This window comes from Cynoglossus semilaevis, chromosome 1 (genome assembly GCF_000523025.1).
Source record: "Cynoglossus semilaevis isolate Cse_v1.0 chromosome 1, Cse_v1.0, whole genome shotgun sequence".
In the NCBI taxonomy this organism is placed as follows: Eukaryota; Metazoa; Chordata; class Actinopteri; order Pleuronectiformes; family Cynoglossidae; genus Cynoglossus; species Cynoglossus semilaevis.
This window is the reverse complement of record NC_024307.1, coordinates 424,345-443,077: the sequence shown is the minus strand read 5'-3', so window position 1 is coordinate 443,077 and position 18,733 is coordinate 424,345. Positions and strand designations below refer to the sequence as shown.

The 18,733-nt window shown below is 42.0% G+C and overlaps 1 protein-coding gene across 1 annotated transcript in view; it reads left to right on the top strand.

Moving 5' to 3' along the window:
- Positions 1-18,733, top strand: part of ralgapa2 (Ral GTPase activating protein catalytic subunit alpha 2) — a 105,956-nt gene that overhangs the window by 56,989 nt on the left and 30,234 nt on the right. Inside the window, exons 34-40 of the mRNA XM_017034777.2 lie at positions 787-964; positions 2,756-3,557; positions 5,119-5,190; positions 6,353-6,476; positions 6,572-6,727; positions 11,669-11,827; positions 13,969-14,096. Of these exons, the coding sequence (XP_016890266.1) occupies positions 787-964; positions 2,756-3,557; positions 5,119-5,190; positions 6,353-6,476; positions 6,572-6,727; positions 11,669-11,827; positions 13,969-14,096 (1,619 nt within the window). The remainder of the gene's footprint in view (positions 1-786; positions 965-2,755; positions 3,558-5,118; positions 5,191-6,352; positions 6,477-6,571; positions 6,728-11,668; positions 11,828-13,968; positions 14,097-18,733) is intronic.

Here is an 18,733-nt window from a genome sequence, read left to right as displayed (position 1 = left end):
CCTGGTTAGTACATTTTAATATTAGCATGAACTTCAGAGGTGCTGGTGTTAAAACAACAAAATTCAACCTGGTGAATATTGGTGTGTGTATTTTTTTTTTTTTTTTAATTTAAATTTGACAACCGTACTTGCCAAAAATGGCTTGTACACATGTTAAAACAGATATCTGCACACTCCTTATTTACATCAGGGCTTCCCAAACTTTTCCATTCCATTAGTATGACCTTCTGACCAGCCCACTCCCTCCTCTCCCCCCCACCCTCCCTTTGCAAAGCTACCACCAATGCTACAAAATCTGTAAAGAAAAATCAGTGTTTAGAAGGCTTTTTTTTTTTAATTTTATTGACTATTCAATAGTTCTTAAAATTTGTTTGGTAAAAGAGGATAATTAACAAACGCGCGCTCAGCTAGCTACGCGCTAGGAGCTTGACAACAGATGCAAACGAACAGGTCTACTCAGATTAGGACGTCGTCGTGCTGAAGTCGCAGCACTCACACGGGGTGCGTTCAGGTACCGTTGAAAAAAATCTGACGGTTACAGCAGTGTACGTGAGTCGCAGCAGTCACACGGGGTGCGTTCAGGTACCGTTGAAAAAACTTGAACAGCTGACGGTTATAGCAGTTTACGTGTTGTACGGTCCAGGACGAATGGAAAATAAAAAATAAATTAATAAAAATATATATATATATATATTAGTATTTTTATATATATATTAATACCAAGTATTAACACATGAACTGGTCCGAACCAGAACTCCAGTCACTCCGTCCTCTCTGCTCCCTCAGGTGCTGCACTGCTGTGTCTCTGGTTCCACGCTGCACACCCAGCAGAGCCACTACCTCCTCACCTTGTCCGACCTGTCGTCCGACTACGACCTCATGTTGGGTCAGGTTAAAAATTGCGCCCCGCCGCTGTCCCAGTCGACTGCTACGGACTTTGGTAACCTGCTCACTGTAGCTGAAGGTAAGGAACTCAACAGATATATGTATATATATATGTATATATACATATATATATATATATATGTATATATATATGTATATATATATATATATATGTATATATATATGTGCGTGTATATATATGTGCGTGTATAATGATATTTGGAACTTTATTCGTCCCATATTTGGGAAATTCAAATCTGCTGTAAACAGACTGCCCCTGGTGGCCGCCAAGCATGTAGTTCTTCTGGGAATCGTACCTAGGACACTCTGCTCTCTGCTTCCAAGGCAGCTGTGCTAAGTGCTACACTATGGAACCGAGCTTAAAAAAAAAAAAAAAAGTGATTCTTTGCACCAACACAGACTGCCACAAGAGGCGCCATTAAGTATGTGGTTCCTCCAAGTCTCGAACTCAGGACCTTTTCTATGTAAGGCAGGCATTACAATCGCTATAAAATAGGACCACCCATATATATACATATATATTTATAATTCTATGTATATATTCATATATATATATATATATAAATGTATGTTTATATTTGTATATACACATATTTTTTTTTTTTCTTCTGAAAGAATTCAAAAAGATTAAAGGAAAGAGCAAACTCTCAGAAGCCCATCCATTTGCAGCCCGTCCATTAAATGTCAATATCTTATTAAAAGTCTGAAAAAAGGAAATCAACCATCACAGCGAGTGGAATGTTCACATTAGTGCACAGCCCCAGAGAGATGGCCCATTACAGGGTTTTGATAAAATGTAATTTTCTTTCTTCTTCCTTTTTTTTGTGACCTTGTGATTCCATTAGGCAGTGTATCTCTCCATGACTCAGTCTCTCTCTCTCTCTCTCTCTCTCTCTCTCTGTCTCCCCCTTCCTCCCTCCCTCCACTTCTCCCACACTATTTCCCTCTCTTTTCCTTCTCCCCCACTCCTCGTCATCAACTTCTAAAAAACTCGAACACCCAGTGCCCATGTGGACTGTAACAATGTAGAAAAGAGAGGCTTTTCTCTGATACAATTTCACCTCATCCGCGCTCTTTGTTGCAGGAATAACAAAACACTTGTAGGAGGGCAAACCAAAGAGTGTCGGTGCCGAGTTATATTTATGCCCACACCTCATATTGATCAAGTCACATCAAAGGGCCAACACATCTCTAATGCAGCTTGGCCTGTTTTCTAAAGAGCCTTCCCCACTTTGATGGTGGATCATGGTATTGATAGCATTGTCACAATGCAAGAGTGCATTTTTATTCTCCCACATCGCTGCAGAATAAAGCATGCCATGCCGTTCTGTTGGGAGTAAAAAAAAAAAAAAAAAAATTTCATTTACATAAATGCAATTCACTAAGTACATTTTCTATTCATCCGCCCGGAAAGACGCTAGTTCTCATTAGCACTCGCCGAGTTGCCGCGCTCGTTCATTGTAAGAAGACTCAATGGGCTTTTCAAAGTTGCCTCTCATGATTAGATGCTACCTACTTAGAGGTGTGCTGGCCAGGCTTTTGTGGGAAATGAATAACTTACTCATGTTGATAATCAATGATGAGATTTGTCTTTGTGTAAAAAAAAAACTTAAAAAAAGAAAAGCTGACGGTGATGAAAGCCTGACGGCCACATAAATATGATGCTTTTAAAAGAGCGTTGACAAAAGTCTGTTTTGGACGTTTGAAAAGACGGACAACTTTATTCCAAGTCCATCAGTTATTCCAGCCTTTCATCACCTCCTACAGCTCTCATTCATTTTTTTTAATTTTTTTTTCAGCCTTTCATCACCTCCTACAGCTCTCTCATTTTTTTTTTTTTTCCCCCCAGAAAAGCGACGAAGGAACATGGAGCTGATTCCTCTGACAGCACGGATGATCATGACCCACCTGGTGAACCATCTGGGCCACCATCCGCTGAGCGGCGGCCCCGCCCTCCTCTACAGCTTAGTGAGCGAGAACCACGACAACCCGTATGTGGAGTCTTCTGAACTGTCCTCCGAGGTCTTCAAAAGTCCCAACCTGCAGCTGTTTGTCTTCAACGACAGCATGCTGGTGTCGTACCTGCAGATCCCCGCCGAGACGCCCGCGGTCGGCCAGCCCGCCTGCCCTCTGTCCCAACTGCGAGTCATTGTCAGAGACATCTCGGGCAAATACACGTGGGACGGCACGATTCTTTACTGCACCGGACAGGAGGAGGCTGACGACGCCGGAGTTTTTGACACGGTCGACCAACTTCTTTCCAACGCCGGACACCGCCGCTGTTCTCCAACCAGGCTCCCGCACATGAAGAAACGATTCTCATTTTCAGACTCCGACTGTGAAGAAGAAGAGGTCGACGTTCTTGACAGACTACTGGACGACCTCGGTCACAGCAGCCCAGAATGTTTGCCTCAACAGCAGCTGAGGGTCAACCAGCCCGCGCCCTCGCCCCACGGCATGAACTTTGAGCAGGAGAGCGCCATCGTGGAGGCGATTCTACGGCAGGGGCAGCAGGGGAGGAGGAGGGGGGGGGCTGATGTGAGTTTTCAGGCCGCCTGCCAGAAGGAACCCTCTGCCCAGGAACTCAAGTCTCCTTTCTACTACTGCCGTCTACTGCTTAACGACCTCGGAATGAACTCTTGGGACCGCAGGTAGCCACGCCGCGTAAAACGTTTTTCCTTATATCAACTATGATTTAATTTTCAATAGCGGTGTGTTTGGCAAGGATCTGGCGATACGATACGTATCAGGATACAGGGGCAACAATACGATATATTGTGATATATTGCGATACTATAGGCGCAACAATATATTGAGTTTTCTTTCCCCCCAGTGTAGCTGTAGTCATCTGGGAATGACATACTCTGATTGTCACCCCACAAATCCCAAGAAAAGTAATTTTTCGCCACATTTTTTAAATGTTCATTAGATTAAATTTTCTGTTCTGGTGGAGATAAATATATATATATACTGTATATATATATATATGACAACTATATGAAACCAAAACTACAACATTGTGGTTTTGTATTTGCAAGAATCTGGTGATACGACACGTATCGCGAAACAGAAGCAACGAGACAATATATTGCGATACTATAGACACGACAATATATTTTGTATATTTTTCCCCCCCAATGTAACTGTAGTCACTCTGAAGAGCTCATCTGGGAATGATCTGATATCCACCCCACAAATCCCAAGAAAAGTATTTTTTCGCCACATTTTTTAAATGTTCATTAGACGAAATTTTCTGTTCTGGTGAAGATAAAATATATATATATATACAGTATATATATATATATATATATATATATATGACAACTATATAAAACCAAAACTATAACATTGTGGTTCTGTATTTGCAAGAATCTGGCGATACGACATGTATTGCGATACAGAAGCAACAAGACAATATATTGCGATGTATTGCGATACTATAGTCACGACAATATATTGAGTTTATTTCCCTCCAGTGACTCTGTTCCATCTGAACATCAGTTCCTAACTCTGGAACAGAGGGATCTACATTTGGAATCACTAGAGAAGAAAGAAAAGTATTTTTTTGGAAAAACACATGGAAACCAACTAGTGGTCAGAGGTTTAATTGCAACACCGACGTCATGAATATTTGTTAATATTAGTTAATTTTAAAAGTAAAAGTTGATATCGTGAAACAACACATCGCGATCTTATGATGTATCGATATTTTCTTACTCCCCCGATTCTAATTCATATAATTGTACGTCTGTTCAATCAGCAGAAGAACAGCTGTAAAATAACTACCTGCTGCAGTTTTTTTATTTTTTTATTTATTTTTTTAAAATCTGTTCATTTCATTTTCAGTTCAGGACTATTCAGGTTTTTTTTTTTTTTTTTTTTTTTTGTGTCTGAAAGGGGGAAAGAGCAAAGATAAAAGCACACTGCAGTGTCTTAATCTCCTCTCCACAGGTCAGAAGTGTCCAGCTGCTTTCACCAAAGTCCACTTTACTGAGCTGCGTCTACGCAGTGCTTCTTGTAAATTAAAAGGTGACACCTCTTAATGGTGATGGTGCAAAATACACTCAGCTGGTAGCAGATTGCTGTTTGCACCTGCGCCCTATTTTTCCGTTGGTGATCATGAGGGCACAGCAAAGCCACATTGAAAAAAAAAAAAATTAAATTAATCACTTTCCATTTAAATGTCACATCTAACAAAGGCTTTTCAAACAGGAAAAGTTTCCACCTGCTGAAGAAAAACCCAAAGCTGCTGCGAGAGCTGAAGAATTTGGATTCCAGGCAGTGGTAAGAAACTTTTCAGTTTGTTGATCTGATGAGGCGTTCACACCAGATACGGTAGACGCAAATTAAGTGTCATCACGTGACTTGAATAAATTTGGAAAAATGTAACTTTTTAGACGTCATCATGCCAGAAATCCAATCAGCGTCAATTTTATCCCGACGTCACCTACCATGAAGTTAAGCAGAGAAGTTTGCGGACAATGGCAGAAATGCCTCTTATCGCCATGTGTGGGCGCCAACACCACTGCTCAGTTTTATCAGGACAGGAATGAAGAGAGCCTTGCGCTAAAGTTAGCCAGTAGCCTGATAGCCTAGCGATTAGCGCAAAGCAGAGAGTCCTGGATTTTGGTTCCCAGAGGAACCACATACTCGGCGCCTCCAGGGGGCAGCATGTTGCAGCAGGTCTTCTGTAAACACAATAATTTCCCAAATATGGGATCATTAAAGTTCAAATTATATTATTATTTCTATTGTTATTTAACTGCATTACCGACTGTTGCTTTATCTGTGACAACTGAGAATGAAGCGTTGGTCCAAAAATGTTTTTTGGCGTCTATCACGTATGGTGTGAACACAGCGTTAATGTTGTATTTTCACAGGTTAGCTTCTTATTGTACCTCCAAATTATTCTCAATGGGGGGGGGTCAAACTCATTTTGGTTCACGGGCCACATACATCCTAATCAGATGTCAAGTGGGCCGGACCAGTACAGTCATAACGTAATTACCAATAAATAAACAACAAGTCCATGTTTTTTACCTTTGGTTTCATGCATCAGGGAGTTCACAGATGATGATGAAATGTCCTGAACATGAAGTGTTTCGTGTATTTTTTTTTATTTTCAAAATTCATCAAGCAGGCCGAATTGAACACCCTAGAGGGCCGGTTTTGGCCCACGGGCCATATGTTTGACACCACCGTTCTAGCGGTAAATAGTAACACATTCTGCAGACACAGTTCTGTGTCTCATCATAGATCCAGTCAATGCGTTTCACATCTGGTTAAGAAATTACAACTGTCCAAAATTTAAAGGACTTCTAATTGGACCTCAACCAACGTAGGGGATCAACAATGTACTTGTTTGATTGATAATGTCCACAACAAAATGTACTGTACTCTTTGTGTTCTTAATGACTGACTAATATATATATTTTTTTTTTTGTAGTCGAGAGACGCACAAAATTGCTGTGTTCTACATTGAAGAAGGACAAGAAGACAAATGCTCCATCTTGTCCAATAACGCCGGCAGCAAGGCCTACGAAGACTTTGTGTCGGGACTAGGATGGGAGGTACGGGCGAGTGAGCGTTGGTTTCACCAACACACCTAAACGTGACACACGTGACAGGAACCGAAAAGAACTTTCCTTGTACTGTTCCTCCTCAGGTGGATCTATCTACTCACTGTGGTTTCATGGGAGGCCTTCAGAGGAACGGCAGCACCGGTCTCACTGCCCCCTACTACGCTACCTCTACCGTGGAAGCCATCTTCCACGTCTCCACACGGATGCCGTCGGATTCCGACGACTGCCTCACTAAAAAGGTACAATTTTATGTTGGTGATTTTCTGTTTTTAAACCCATCGACCTGGGTCTCCTCTGGGCCAGGGGTGTCAAACTTTGGTCCACGGGCCGCATACAACCTGATTAGAAGTGGGCCGGACCAGTCGAGCCGTACCATAATAAATCATAGATGACAATAATCCATGTTTTTGCCGTTTGTTTTCATTCAAATAAGTACAAGTATTTGAAATATTTATTATAACGTATTCATATTTAATACAAACTATATCCTGAACATGAAGTCTTTGTGTTTTTTTTTTGTTTTTTTTTCAAAATTCATCATGTGGACCAGGTTGAATACCCTAGCAGACCGGTTTTGGTCCGCAGGCCGTATGTTTGACACCTGTGGCTGTCTCACTAATGAGTGTTTAAGACCTTGAGGTAATGGTAAAATATCAAAAAAAACATTTTTAATTATCCGTATTTTTCCTGACATTTCTTTTCTGAAATGAAAGAGGATTTGATAGATTCTTAAACGACAGTCCAGGTTGTGATTTCCTCCAAAACAATTTCTCCACAGTTTTATAAAAAAAAAGGCTCCACTGAAAAAAAATCCCTGTGTTTAAATCCAAAATGGAGGATTTATAATTGACATAATTAAAGATTTCCTCAGATAGAACTTCTGACTTCTGACTTTTTAGGCTTGTTTTTATTCCTCAACTTTAATTGAGGTTTTCAGAACAAAAACAATAACAATCCCTTCTTTTGTTTGTAAAATTTAGTTTTCGTTTATTTTTTTTTGATGGACAAACAGAGGCTCAAGTGAATTAAACACTTTCAGAACATATTTTGTGTTCTCTCAGGAAGTATTCTCCATCATGGAAATGGAAGCCTGTGGTAATTACACTGCTCTAATCCAGATAGTGTGAACTAAACAATGCTGTGCCAGTGAGACGCAGTGAAATGGCTACACAGCCCCCTTTTTTTTTTGTGCCCGTAGCAGTATGTTGTCGTAGCCTTCAGTTCTGTGTTAAGCTGTGATCAGGAGGTGTGACTCCAGAATGCAGGCATTGATTAGTGACCCTGGCCAGGCAGGCCCGAAGAGTACAGAGCAAAAGGCGCATGAGCGGAGAGAGGGCATGTGCCGCTGCGGTAATGACTGTGATTCAGCTAGCCCCTGCCCCCCTCCCTGTGTGCTGTGACCAGGGCCTGGAATCAGCCATTAGCTCTCCCTGCTTGGGCAGGCGCCGGCCGGATGCCAGCAGGAGCCTTTTATCCAATCCCTGCTGCCGCCACAGGAGCGATCGATTGGGTTCTGCCGCGGGATTCTGAGCCGCCGCGCTGCAGTAGCAGTTAGCACGAAGAAATGAGCCACGATGCCCCTGCCCGGGCTGCCAGTCTTCTCATACAGTAACCTGCTGAGAAGGGAAATTAATCAGTCTCTTCTCATATCCAACCCCTCTCAGTCCCCCACAGACTTAACACCCTCTCGTTTCTGTAAATAACCCCCTGCCCGTCCTCCACCCGTCCTCGACCTGTGTTTAGAGACGGCAGAAATTAGCAACACTGAGGGGAAAGAGAAAAAAAGAAAATGTAACTTTGCCTGGCCAGAGTGTGGCGCTGGTGGGGCCGCCGTGCCCAGTGTGGAGCGGAGTGTGCTACCGCTTCACCTCTGTTCATTTCTCTCTGGAACTTCGGTAATTGCTCATGCTCACCTTGCCCAGTTCTCAGAGCCAACCACAGGCGCCGCAGAAATTGGCAGTCTGGCCGCACGAACAGATGCTTCGCACAAAAAAAAACCAAAAAAAAAAAAAACCAGGAGGGCAGGTGGGGCAGAGGGTGAGGGTAGGAGAGGTACATGGAATTGGGATGAGACACTGGCTTTGTCTGTCTTCAAGAAGGATGTTTCCCTATCAATTCAGAAATAACACTTTGAGTCCAATAGTCGCCCACTTTACTTGCCCCTAACCCCGGAGGCCTACGGTGAGTGAGCTCTCAGCAGGTGGATTGACTGTTTACAAAATGATGGAGGTTGGAAGAAAACAAAAAAAAAAAAAAGGAAGGAAGGAAAGAAAGACAAAAACAAAAAAAAACAAAAAAAAGCCAGAACAATGAATTCCTCAATCTGATTGTGGGTATTTTCACAGAGCAGCCGTGTTAGCCGTAGCAGCTGGCTTCAGTAACGTGGTTATGGGAATGACCTCCAGGGGGATAAGGTCAGGCCTAGTGTGGGTGTGGGGGGGGGTACCTTATTAAGACCTGTTTTGGTGGTCTTCCTGAGACATGTAGTCCATTTGAGGACCATATCCTGGTCTCATTTCAGTCTCATTTCTCAGGTTTTCTTAAAAGATGTGACTCATGTTCAAGGCTCGACTGTGATTGGTCAGAGTTGAGGAGAAACGTCTGGTGAGGTTGTACCGCAAATCCCAAATAAAAGGAAAATATCGATACACTGAAATATTGAGATATTTTGTTTAGTGATGCCATATCAATATTCTACAGCATACGTGTCAAACTCAAGGCCCGGGGGCCAAATGCGGCCCTAGTGCGGAACTAGTGAAGTCCATGCAATAGAGTTTCTTAACCTGTGAAATTAAACGTTTTTTTTATAATCAATCAAATAATAATCAATCGCAGAAACATGTTTTAGTCTGTTATGAAGTAAATTAGTAAAAATTAAGTATGTTTTTTTTCACTGTGGCCCCCTACCAAATGACCTATGGACTGGTACCGGTCCGCGGACCAGGGGTTGGGGACCCCTGAACTATACAGTCTCCCACTTACAACCGGCCATTCAAGGGGGAACTGTGTTGCTAATGTGGCCCCCTGGTGGAAATGAATTTGACCCCCTGTCACAGCATTGTATACATTTTTTACATTTTTTTTAACATACAACTGTTCACGACGTTGGTTCATTTTTCTGCTGCATTTACACCTCTGACCACTAGTTGACAATCCAAAAACGCATATGCTTTTATATCTGCTATGCTAATGCTAAATGCTATTATGTTAGTAACCTGATGCTAAGATGGAACAGCCGTTGTGTGTTTACTATGATGACACGCTGACTACAATTAAATTGTTTAAAAAAAAAAAACTCACTATATTTCCGTGCCTATAGCATCGCAATATATCGTAATATATTGTATTGTTTTGCCAATACACACCCCTACCAAATTCTCTCACTTCCTCCTTTTTGTCCTTAATAGAAAGGGAGAGAAAGAGAGAGAGTGGCAGATAGACGGGTGAGTTGTAGTTGTCACACTCACCCCCAGGGCGCTGCAGCTTAACTGCGCCGCCGCCGCCGCCGCCGCTGCTGCTGCTGGTTGTCTTTACAAGGAGCCTCTTGTGTTCTGGGGACCTCTGGTTTGCCGTCTCTGTGTCTGAAGCTGCCCGTCTGGGTGGGAGGTCAAAAAGGGCTAATTGGACAAGAGCCTTTGACTGGAATCACATTTTATTGAAGAAGTCTCAAACATTTGAATGTGATTAAGCAGGGAATAAATAGAGAGGTGCACAGGATGATTGACTCCGGCGTAAGCATCCTCATTAAACTTGTGCTCATTCTGCTCATCCAAATGCTAATGTATTGACCCAAATTAACATTCCGTCTTGATTGTTTACCGCAAATGCATATTCAACATTTTCCCTGAAATTGTCCCAGTGACTGACCTGTTTGGTACCTGCTGATCCCTGGACAGACAGCCTGAACTGGCAGGCTCCGGTAATCAGCATGCCGTGGATTTGTTTAAGATTAGCGTATTACCATAATTAAGGGCTTATAATAGAATGTGCTAATTGCATTTTTGGTGGCGAGGGCATGTTTCTTAATAGCTCATTAGGCCCACAGTACATTGGCAGATGTTTTCTTCTGAGTAGAGGGCTCACTTCTCTTTGTCCAACGATACCCCAGGAAGGGAGCGTACGGCCCGATCCCCGCACCAACGTGACTGGATAATATGTTGTCCCCGTTTGCCGGGGAATATAGTGGATTAGTTTCCGTCTGTTTTACATCGGAAAAAAGAGAAAAAGCTGTTTACCTATTTCAGACCAGCATCAGTCAATTTCCTGTCATTAAGGCGTGCCTTCTCGTCTCGACTACTTTCATCTGTGATTTGTGTAGAGACTGGAAATGGGAAACGTTTTCGTCCGTGATGGAGAAAGTTAATTTGACTTTCAGTTATTTGTTTTTTCAAAATGTTGCAATTTTGTACACGTCATGTTTGCAATTTGAATTTGTAATTAAAGAAAAAAAAAAAAAACTTAAAACAGGTTCTCTGTATGACGAACTTGCTGCTGCGTTTATTTGTTTGTTTGATTTGTTTCGTTTTTTTATGCGCACAGTTTATAGCATTACATAAAATAGTTGTTTTCAACAAATGGTTTACAGCCCAAACATTGGTCACTCGTTGGTTTTCAGTGGGTCGCGGGGAGGGATGTAACGATACCAGACGATATGATCAGCGATTTTTTTTTTTGTTTTTTTTTATTCACAATATGATTTTATCAAGTTTTTTTTTTTTTCAAACAAATTAAGCTCCAGACAAATTCTAACCAAATGGTTATTTATTTGTAAAAACTAAGCAAAATACCAACTAAATTGAATTTTTTGTACCTCGTAAACTGAAATTGTCATCAAAAATTACAGAATACAAAAATGTTTCTGTGGAACAAGTTCTTCCCATGTTCTGTTTCAACACCTGAACGTCACTCAGCCTACGTAGGCACCTGACGTTTGGGTTTAAAAGTGGGTCGCAACCAACGTTTTTCGGCAAATACCGCCACCTACTGTACTAGAGTGTGTAGTGTCATGGTATGCCCAGTGACTCCTTGAGATAACGCAGTCTACTCCTTAGGCCTTAACGTACGATTCATTTTTTTATTTCATCCGATGTGAATTGTCACGTATTTGTATCGATTCAGCAAGTTTTCACCATGGCTAAAAAAAAAAATGTTGACGAAACATGTTTTTGTCTCTTCGACAGCTGCGTCACCTGGGAAATGATGAAGTGCACATAGTGTGGTCGGAGCACACGAGGGACTATCGGCGCGGCATCATCCCGACTGACTTCGGGGACGTCCTGATTGTCATCTACCCGATGAAGAACCACATGTATTTCATCCAGATCATGAAGAAGCCGCAGGTAAATCACTGCACTCAACTGAACAATTTTAGGAGAGAACATGGTTGGCAAAACACAGAGGAAGCGGGAGAGTAATTTTGTTTATCATACTGCTTGTACTCTCCCGATACACAACTTGCTTTTAACTTGTGTAATTTTCCATGCACAAAAAGCAGGAAAACCACAGAGAGGCTATTTTCAGCCTCGCACTACTTTCCCGTCTCTGTTCACGAGTTAATGCAGTCCCTGGTGCTTCTTTTTCCTCCTGTTGTGGTTTCTCTCTGAAGGCTTCTACTCGAGCGGTGCATTATTACCCACACTGTGGGTATGTGCTCTCAGGGATGGTTACGAGCCTTTCGCGGCTGTCTTTCATCTCGGATACCTTTTAGTGCAGTGTCTATTTATTCAGGATTTGTAGTTAGAGTTATCCATGTTCGGTGGCCCGACATGTTTATCCAGAAAGGTTATTATTGGTAATTGTTTACTAATATTCTTTACTAACATTTTTATTCTCATATTTTTCTCCATGAGCGACGTTTGTGTCGTCGCTCACGGAGATTATCTGTTGTCAAAGTGACTCCTTCCTCTTAACAGACCAAGCTCTGAAACGTCAGAAACCTTTGTGTCTCAGCTTGGCTTTATTAGTACAGTGAAAGCTTAGGTTCCAAGGGCGCCCCCGGAGGATTTCTGAGTCCTCTGGAGACACTGCTGTAGTGTTGTCATGCTGCCTCTCCTGTTTGCTAATCACTGACTCTCTCTTTTTTTTTTCCACCTGCTCTGCAGTGTTTTCTTTCTATTTACTGAGTACGTTAAAAAAATACAAAATAAAAAAGAACGACTGATATTTTAAATTAAAACTTAGACATTTTAGAAATCAAACATGTTAATTCATACACTGCTGGTTTAAATGTTTGAAAAAGAAGGAAAGAGTTCAGTCATTTTAATTTTTTATTTTTTTTACCAGATTGTCTCCAGGCTACAATTCAGTTTCAACAAACATGAATGTCAGTTAAAAAAAGCCACATTATCATCGAGTCCTTCTTTGGTCGAAGGTGAAATTCACAATTTTTAAATTATTATATCTTAAAAGCTTTCTTTCTCTAAAGAAAAAAAAGTAATTTAAATCCTAACAATTTCCAGAAAAATGTGCTTAAAGGTGAGTGAGATGTTTTTCCAAAATAATTTTTTTTTTTTAAATTTTGCGAATATCCTTTTTGCCGATTTTGTCCAAACGTTTAATTTTCCCATTCCGATATAAGCAGCTTTTTTCCCCAAAAACTTTGGTCAACGTCTCAGTTTCCCACATGGGATTCCAGCATATTTGATATTCACACTTTGATGCTCAATATTGGGTCGACGATATCGGTCGGCCGACATCATCGGACATCCCCAGTCATTATCAAACTGTATTTTTAAGCTTACGTTTTCAGTGATTGTTTCAACTGCACACCGTGACTCTTCCAAACACTAGACCCATGATGTCACAGCTTTAAAGAATATTATATAATATAATATACTGATTATTTCGACAAAGTTGAAATGCGAACTCTGGTATGAAGTTCTCCACTCAGGTTTGTGATGGATGTTAGTTTTACGGCAGGTGAGTTGGTACATTAATGTGTGTCGCTCTTGTTCGCTCTTCACACTCTGCTGAACGCCCAAGTTGAAAACAGCAGGACCTTTTGGGGGAGACTTTGACATTCACGTCAACTTCCAGGTCAACAACCATTGAGCCAGGTCACCAACCATTGAGCTCCAGTGATTAAGGCCCCCCCACCCCCCCCCCACCCCACCTCAATATGCATGAACAGACGCGTGTAGCCACACACACTCGCACGCCGTCCCTAAAATAGATATGGGCCCTTTGTGTTTGTTCACTGGCTCAATATGAGGGCATTGTTTAGTATTGATTGTCATTTTAATTTCATTTACCTAACATTGATTCTCATTAGATATGTACGCTTGTCATGCAAAGTTAGGTGAAATCCAATTTCAACTTGAACCTTGCCCCAAACAGATGGAGAAACGGTCGGAATAGGAACAAAAAAAAAAAAAAAAAAACATTTTAAACACAGTTTCCTGTTTTTATCTCCTGCCCAAAAAGGTGGTGGTGAGGGGGGCGGGCGATTCTGACCAAATTCTTCTTCTCTTAATTACCTCAGGTTCCTTTCTTCGGTCCATTGTTTAACGGCGCCATCATCAGCGGGACGTTGCTGCCAAGCCTGGTGCGGGCCACCTGTATCAACGCCAGCAGAGCTGTCAAATCCCGTCTGACTCTCTACCAGAGCTTGTATCCTTTCCTCCTCTGTTCACTCCTCACCGTCCCAGCGGCGCAACAATTTGAAACGATTAGCCATTTATTACTAGCCGTACAGCGCGAGGACGTTAATGTTACGAGCGTGTTTTTTTTTTTTTTTTTTTTTTTATGATGATGCACGACATCAGCAGCACAGATTTAAATCATCCGCCGCGGTAAAATTCACTGAGACATGTGGCGCGGTTGTCACGTCAGCCAACGTACGCAGCTGAACGCTGACACTGATTTTTATGGGCCCGGCTGATTTACATACAGCTATTAGGGCCGGTTCTGTTTCACAGCCCACAGCAGTATGGACGTCTTTGTGAGGCTGTTCTGGGGGAGAAGAACAGATAAGGCGTCATCATCTATCACTAGCGGGTTTTTTTTTTTTGTTTTTTTTTTTTGGAGCACAAGGAGAACCGAAATAGGAGTGCCATTAGCAAATGTGTACAAGTGCATACACACACACACACACACACTCCATGCCTCCTCCAATCGTGTGCTGTTCCGAGCCTGACTCCAGCTGTAGTTGTCAGTTGGTTTAAAGGCAGTGTAATCACCAATGGAGATGAATTAGCATGTGAATACCAACAGCTCACAGTCGTGGGGTAAGACGGGGGAGGCAGAGTCAGGATGGGCCCTGGAGGGGGAAACCTGATCTCCCCTTACGCTCCACTCCTTGCACAGCATGTACAGCACCTCCTCACCAGAAGCATGCTGCCCCCTTTGGCGGTTGCTGCTTTAAAACCCCCCCCCCCCCCCCCCCCCCCCCCCCCCCAAAAAAAAAAAAAAAAAAAGCAGCTTTATCTGGATGTAAGACAACAACATCTAATAGTTTAAAGGTAAAGTATGTAGAAATGTTGATAGATGTTGGTAAACACAGGGCATGCAGCCGTCTACCTATCCTCTCCTTCAGATGGCGCTGCAAAAAATATTATTTTAAATGTACAGTTTTTTTTTTTAAATGACTCTGAAGTGGCAGTTATTTACAGCTGCACAGACCAAAGTCACGCTATAGCAACGGGTGTCCTGATCTGTTAGCCGTTCGCTACTGACAAGATCGCAAAAATACCAGATATGGCCTGTTGTCAGGCAAAAAAACACAATTAAATTTGAAGTTTGGAAATCAACAAAAAAACAATTTTATTGACTACTAAATCAGGCTAGGCTTCGAGCTGATCCCAACCCTTCCACTTATTGTTTATGAAACTGTTTTTTTTTTTTAAGTTGCATCACTGCCACCTTCTTTTTTTTTTTTTTTAAAGTTGCATCACTGCCACCTTTTGGATCTGGAGAGAAAGAAAACATATTCCCCCTTAGAAAAAACGTATTATTGCATTTTTAATTTTTTTTTTTTTTTTTTAGGCTTTTATCAAATTCAGGTATTGAACGTACTCTGTATAGGATTTCGCGTGTTGTTGATTGCATTTGGGCATGTGTAAGTATGTGTCTGCCTGTGTGTGTGTGTGTGTGTGTGTTTCACAGTGCATCACACACACACAATTCACCCCCCACCCCAATACAAGCCCTTGTCTTTGTGTGTGAGTGACAGATGTATGTTACCCAACGCCAAGTGAAATAGCCCAGTGTTACTCTGAGTGCCAGAGGGGGGCCGCCATCCACAGGCCGGGCTGCCTGGTGGGGGGGGGTGGTGGTGTTGGGGGGTGAATGGAGTGGGTGGGACAGTAGCAGGCCTGTGTTGGGCCATAGAGCAGCCTCACCTGGCATTCCATAGCAGAGCAGCAGACAGCACAGAGGCGTGATCTACGAGAGCAGATAAGCACTGCCTCTGGAGTTCTGGCACCGACGGGTTGCCAGTTCTGGTGCACTCCAAGAAGGGAAGATAAATAAATGTGCCAGGCCGAGCCTGTTGCCAACATAAGTACGTGTGTGTGTCTGTCAGCTGTTGTCTACCTGGCTGAAGGGGCTTCTGAGGGAAGAAGCCCAGCGACCAGTGAGCACTGGTCCATAACTGCCTCACACAGTGACAGGGACCCCCGAGAAACCAGTCTGATCGGTTCCACAGCAGCACTCGTCTGTCGATTGCATTTTCCCCATTAAAAATCACTAAAAACATATCACTAAAAATATATATGTATATATATTTATATATACATATATGTGTATATATTTGTATATATATACATATATGTATGTATATTTATATATACATACATATATATAAATATATATGTATATGTGTATATATGTGTGTATATATGCATATATATACAAATATATGTATGTATATACAAATATATGTGTGTATGTGTATATACATATGCATATATATATACATATACATATATGTGTGTATATATGTATGTGTATGTATATATGTGTATGTATATATGTATATATATATACAGTACGTATGTATACATATATGTATATATGTGCATATATGTATACATATATATACATATATGTGTTTGTATACATATTTGTATATATAAATGCATTTTTTATTTTTTTTATTTTAGTAAATACTAAAAGTTGGTGACTAGCTCGGCAGCTGCTTTGGCATCACAGTTGTTTTCCACATGTCGTACGACTTAATGAATGCCAGTCGTAACTCGATGTTTCCTCGTATCAGGAGCAAAATCTTGCAGTAGTTGCAATAGACTCGTAACGGTGGAATATTACGATATTTCGTGAAGTTCGTATCTAGCGAGTCGACAGTACTGTGTTCAAATCAAATCGAAGTTTAAAAAAAAAAAAAAAAAACATTTTGTGAAGATAGCGTCACGGACACAATGTCCTGCGATGGCATGAGGGATGAACAAAACAGCCTTGAGTGACAGGTGCAGTTACTGTTTTCATCATCAGATGTGTGTGTTGTTGTTGTTGTTTCGTGGCAGCCTTTTGCTCTTTCCCCCCCCACCGGTCATCATTCTTTCATCTTCTCAGGATATGTGGCTCTTTATCTGTCACAGGTCGGAACAATGACTTCATCTGGGATGGGGTTTTTTTTTTCTCTGTGCAAGAAAATGAAAATCCCCATCCTTACTTTACCCTTTCACAATGCCTTAAAAATCCCGTCTGCTCCCCGCCTGTGAGGCCACTCTCCAAGGTAATTAGTTGAATATTTCTTCAAAGGGAAGCTGTATGACCCCTGTGTGTCCGGATAAAAGGCCAGTATGGCACTGAGTCCCTCTCTCTCACTCTGTCGCGAGGCTCAAGAGGACTCCAGCAGTTAACTGCAATGCTCATAGGATATCTGGGATTAATAGGATTTGATATTGAAAAATGACCTCCAGCAACATAGTCAAAAAAAAAAGATTATATATATATATATATATATATTTATATGTAAATATATATATACTTTGTCTTCGTCCCCATCTGCTGTCCTCTTCTCTGTACTGTCTTCAAATCTGCCGGTGCTTTGTTTTTCTCGCACAATAAGCAGGTCCTATTGTCATTTTGGATTTGACACCGTCGAGGCCCGGTGCACGTCGCAGCCCACGAGCCTCTTACAGACTAATTCAAAATGTATCATCTATTATTTATATGCCGATAGAAAATGCAGCTGGTCTGGCTTTGTGTGTTCTTAGTGGATTGTCTTGAACTGTTCCACTCTGCACAGCTGTGGCTTGAATGACTGTGACCAGAAAGTCTTCGGTTAAGTTTTTTTTTTTTTCTTCTATATTTCGTGCCTGTCGTAATAACAGTTGTCGATAAGGCAACGTGACGATGCATCGTGAATCGGTTTAAAATTGATACAAATGTGTGACAATTTTTGTCAGTTATAAAAAATAAATGCCTTATCAATGCATTATAAGTAGGCTGAGTCACTGGTCATACCATGACACTACACGCTCCAGTACAGTAGGTGGCAGTATCTCAAAAAAGTCACTGGTCATACCTTACAGTACAGTAGGGGACCATGTCAGTTGGTGAGGTTCACAGACCGTGTCAGTTGGTGAGGTTCACAGACCGTGTCAGTTGGTGAGGTTCACAGACCGTGTCAGTTGGTGAGGTTCACAGACCGTGTCAGTTGGTGAGGTTCACAGACCGTGTCAGTCGGTGAGGCTCACAGACCATGTCAGTCGGTGAGGTTCACAGACCGTGTCAGTTGGTGAGGTTCACAGACCATGTCAGTTGATGATTTCACAGACCATGTCAGTTGATGAGGTTCACAGACCATGTCAGTTGATGATTTCACAGACCATGTCAGTTGATGAGGTTCACAGACCATGTCAGTTGTGAGGAGGTCAGTGGATTTGGTCACAGTCTGACTGGGTGGTGTCTTGAGTGGAGCGTTGATCAGGAGTGTCAGAGACCATGTCAGTTGGTGAGGTTCACAGACCATGTCAGTTGGTGAGGTTCACAGACCATGTCAGTTGGTGAGGTTCACAGACCATGTCAGTTGGTGAGGTGGTCGTGTCTTGAGTGGAGCGTTGGTCAGGAGTGTAAGAGACCATGTCAGTTGGTGAGGTTCACAGACCGTGTCAGTTGGTGAGGTGGTTGTGTCTTGAGTGGAGCGCTGATCAGGAGTCCAGGTCACCTGAACCTCAGCTCAGTCTCTCTGTGACGGAGGTTCTTTTTCTGTCACTGTGGAATAATCTCTGTTTCTGAACACATTAATGGATTTCTCTGCTAAATACACACTTGAGTTTGATGTG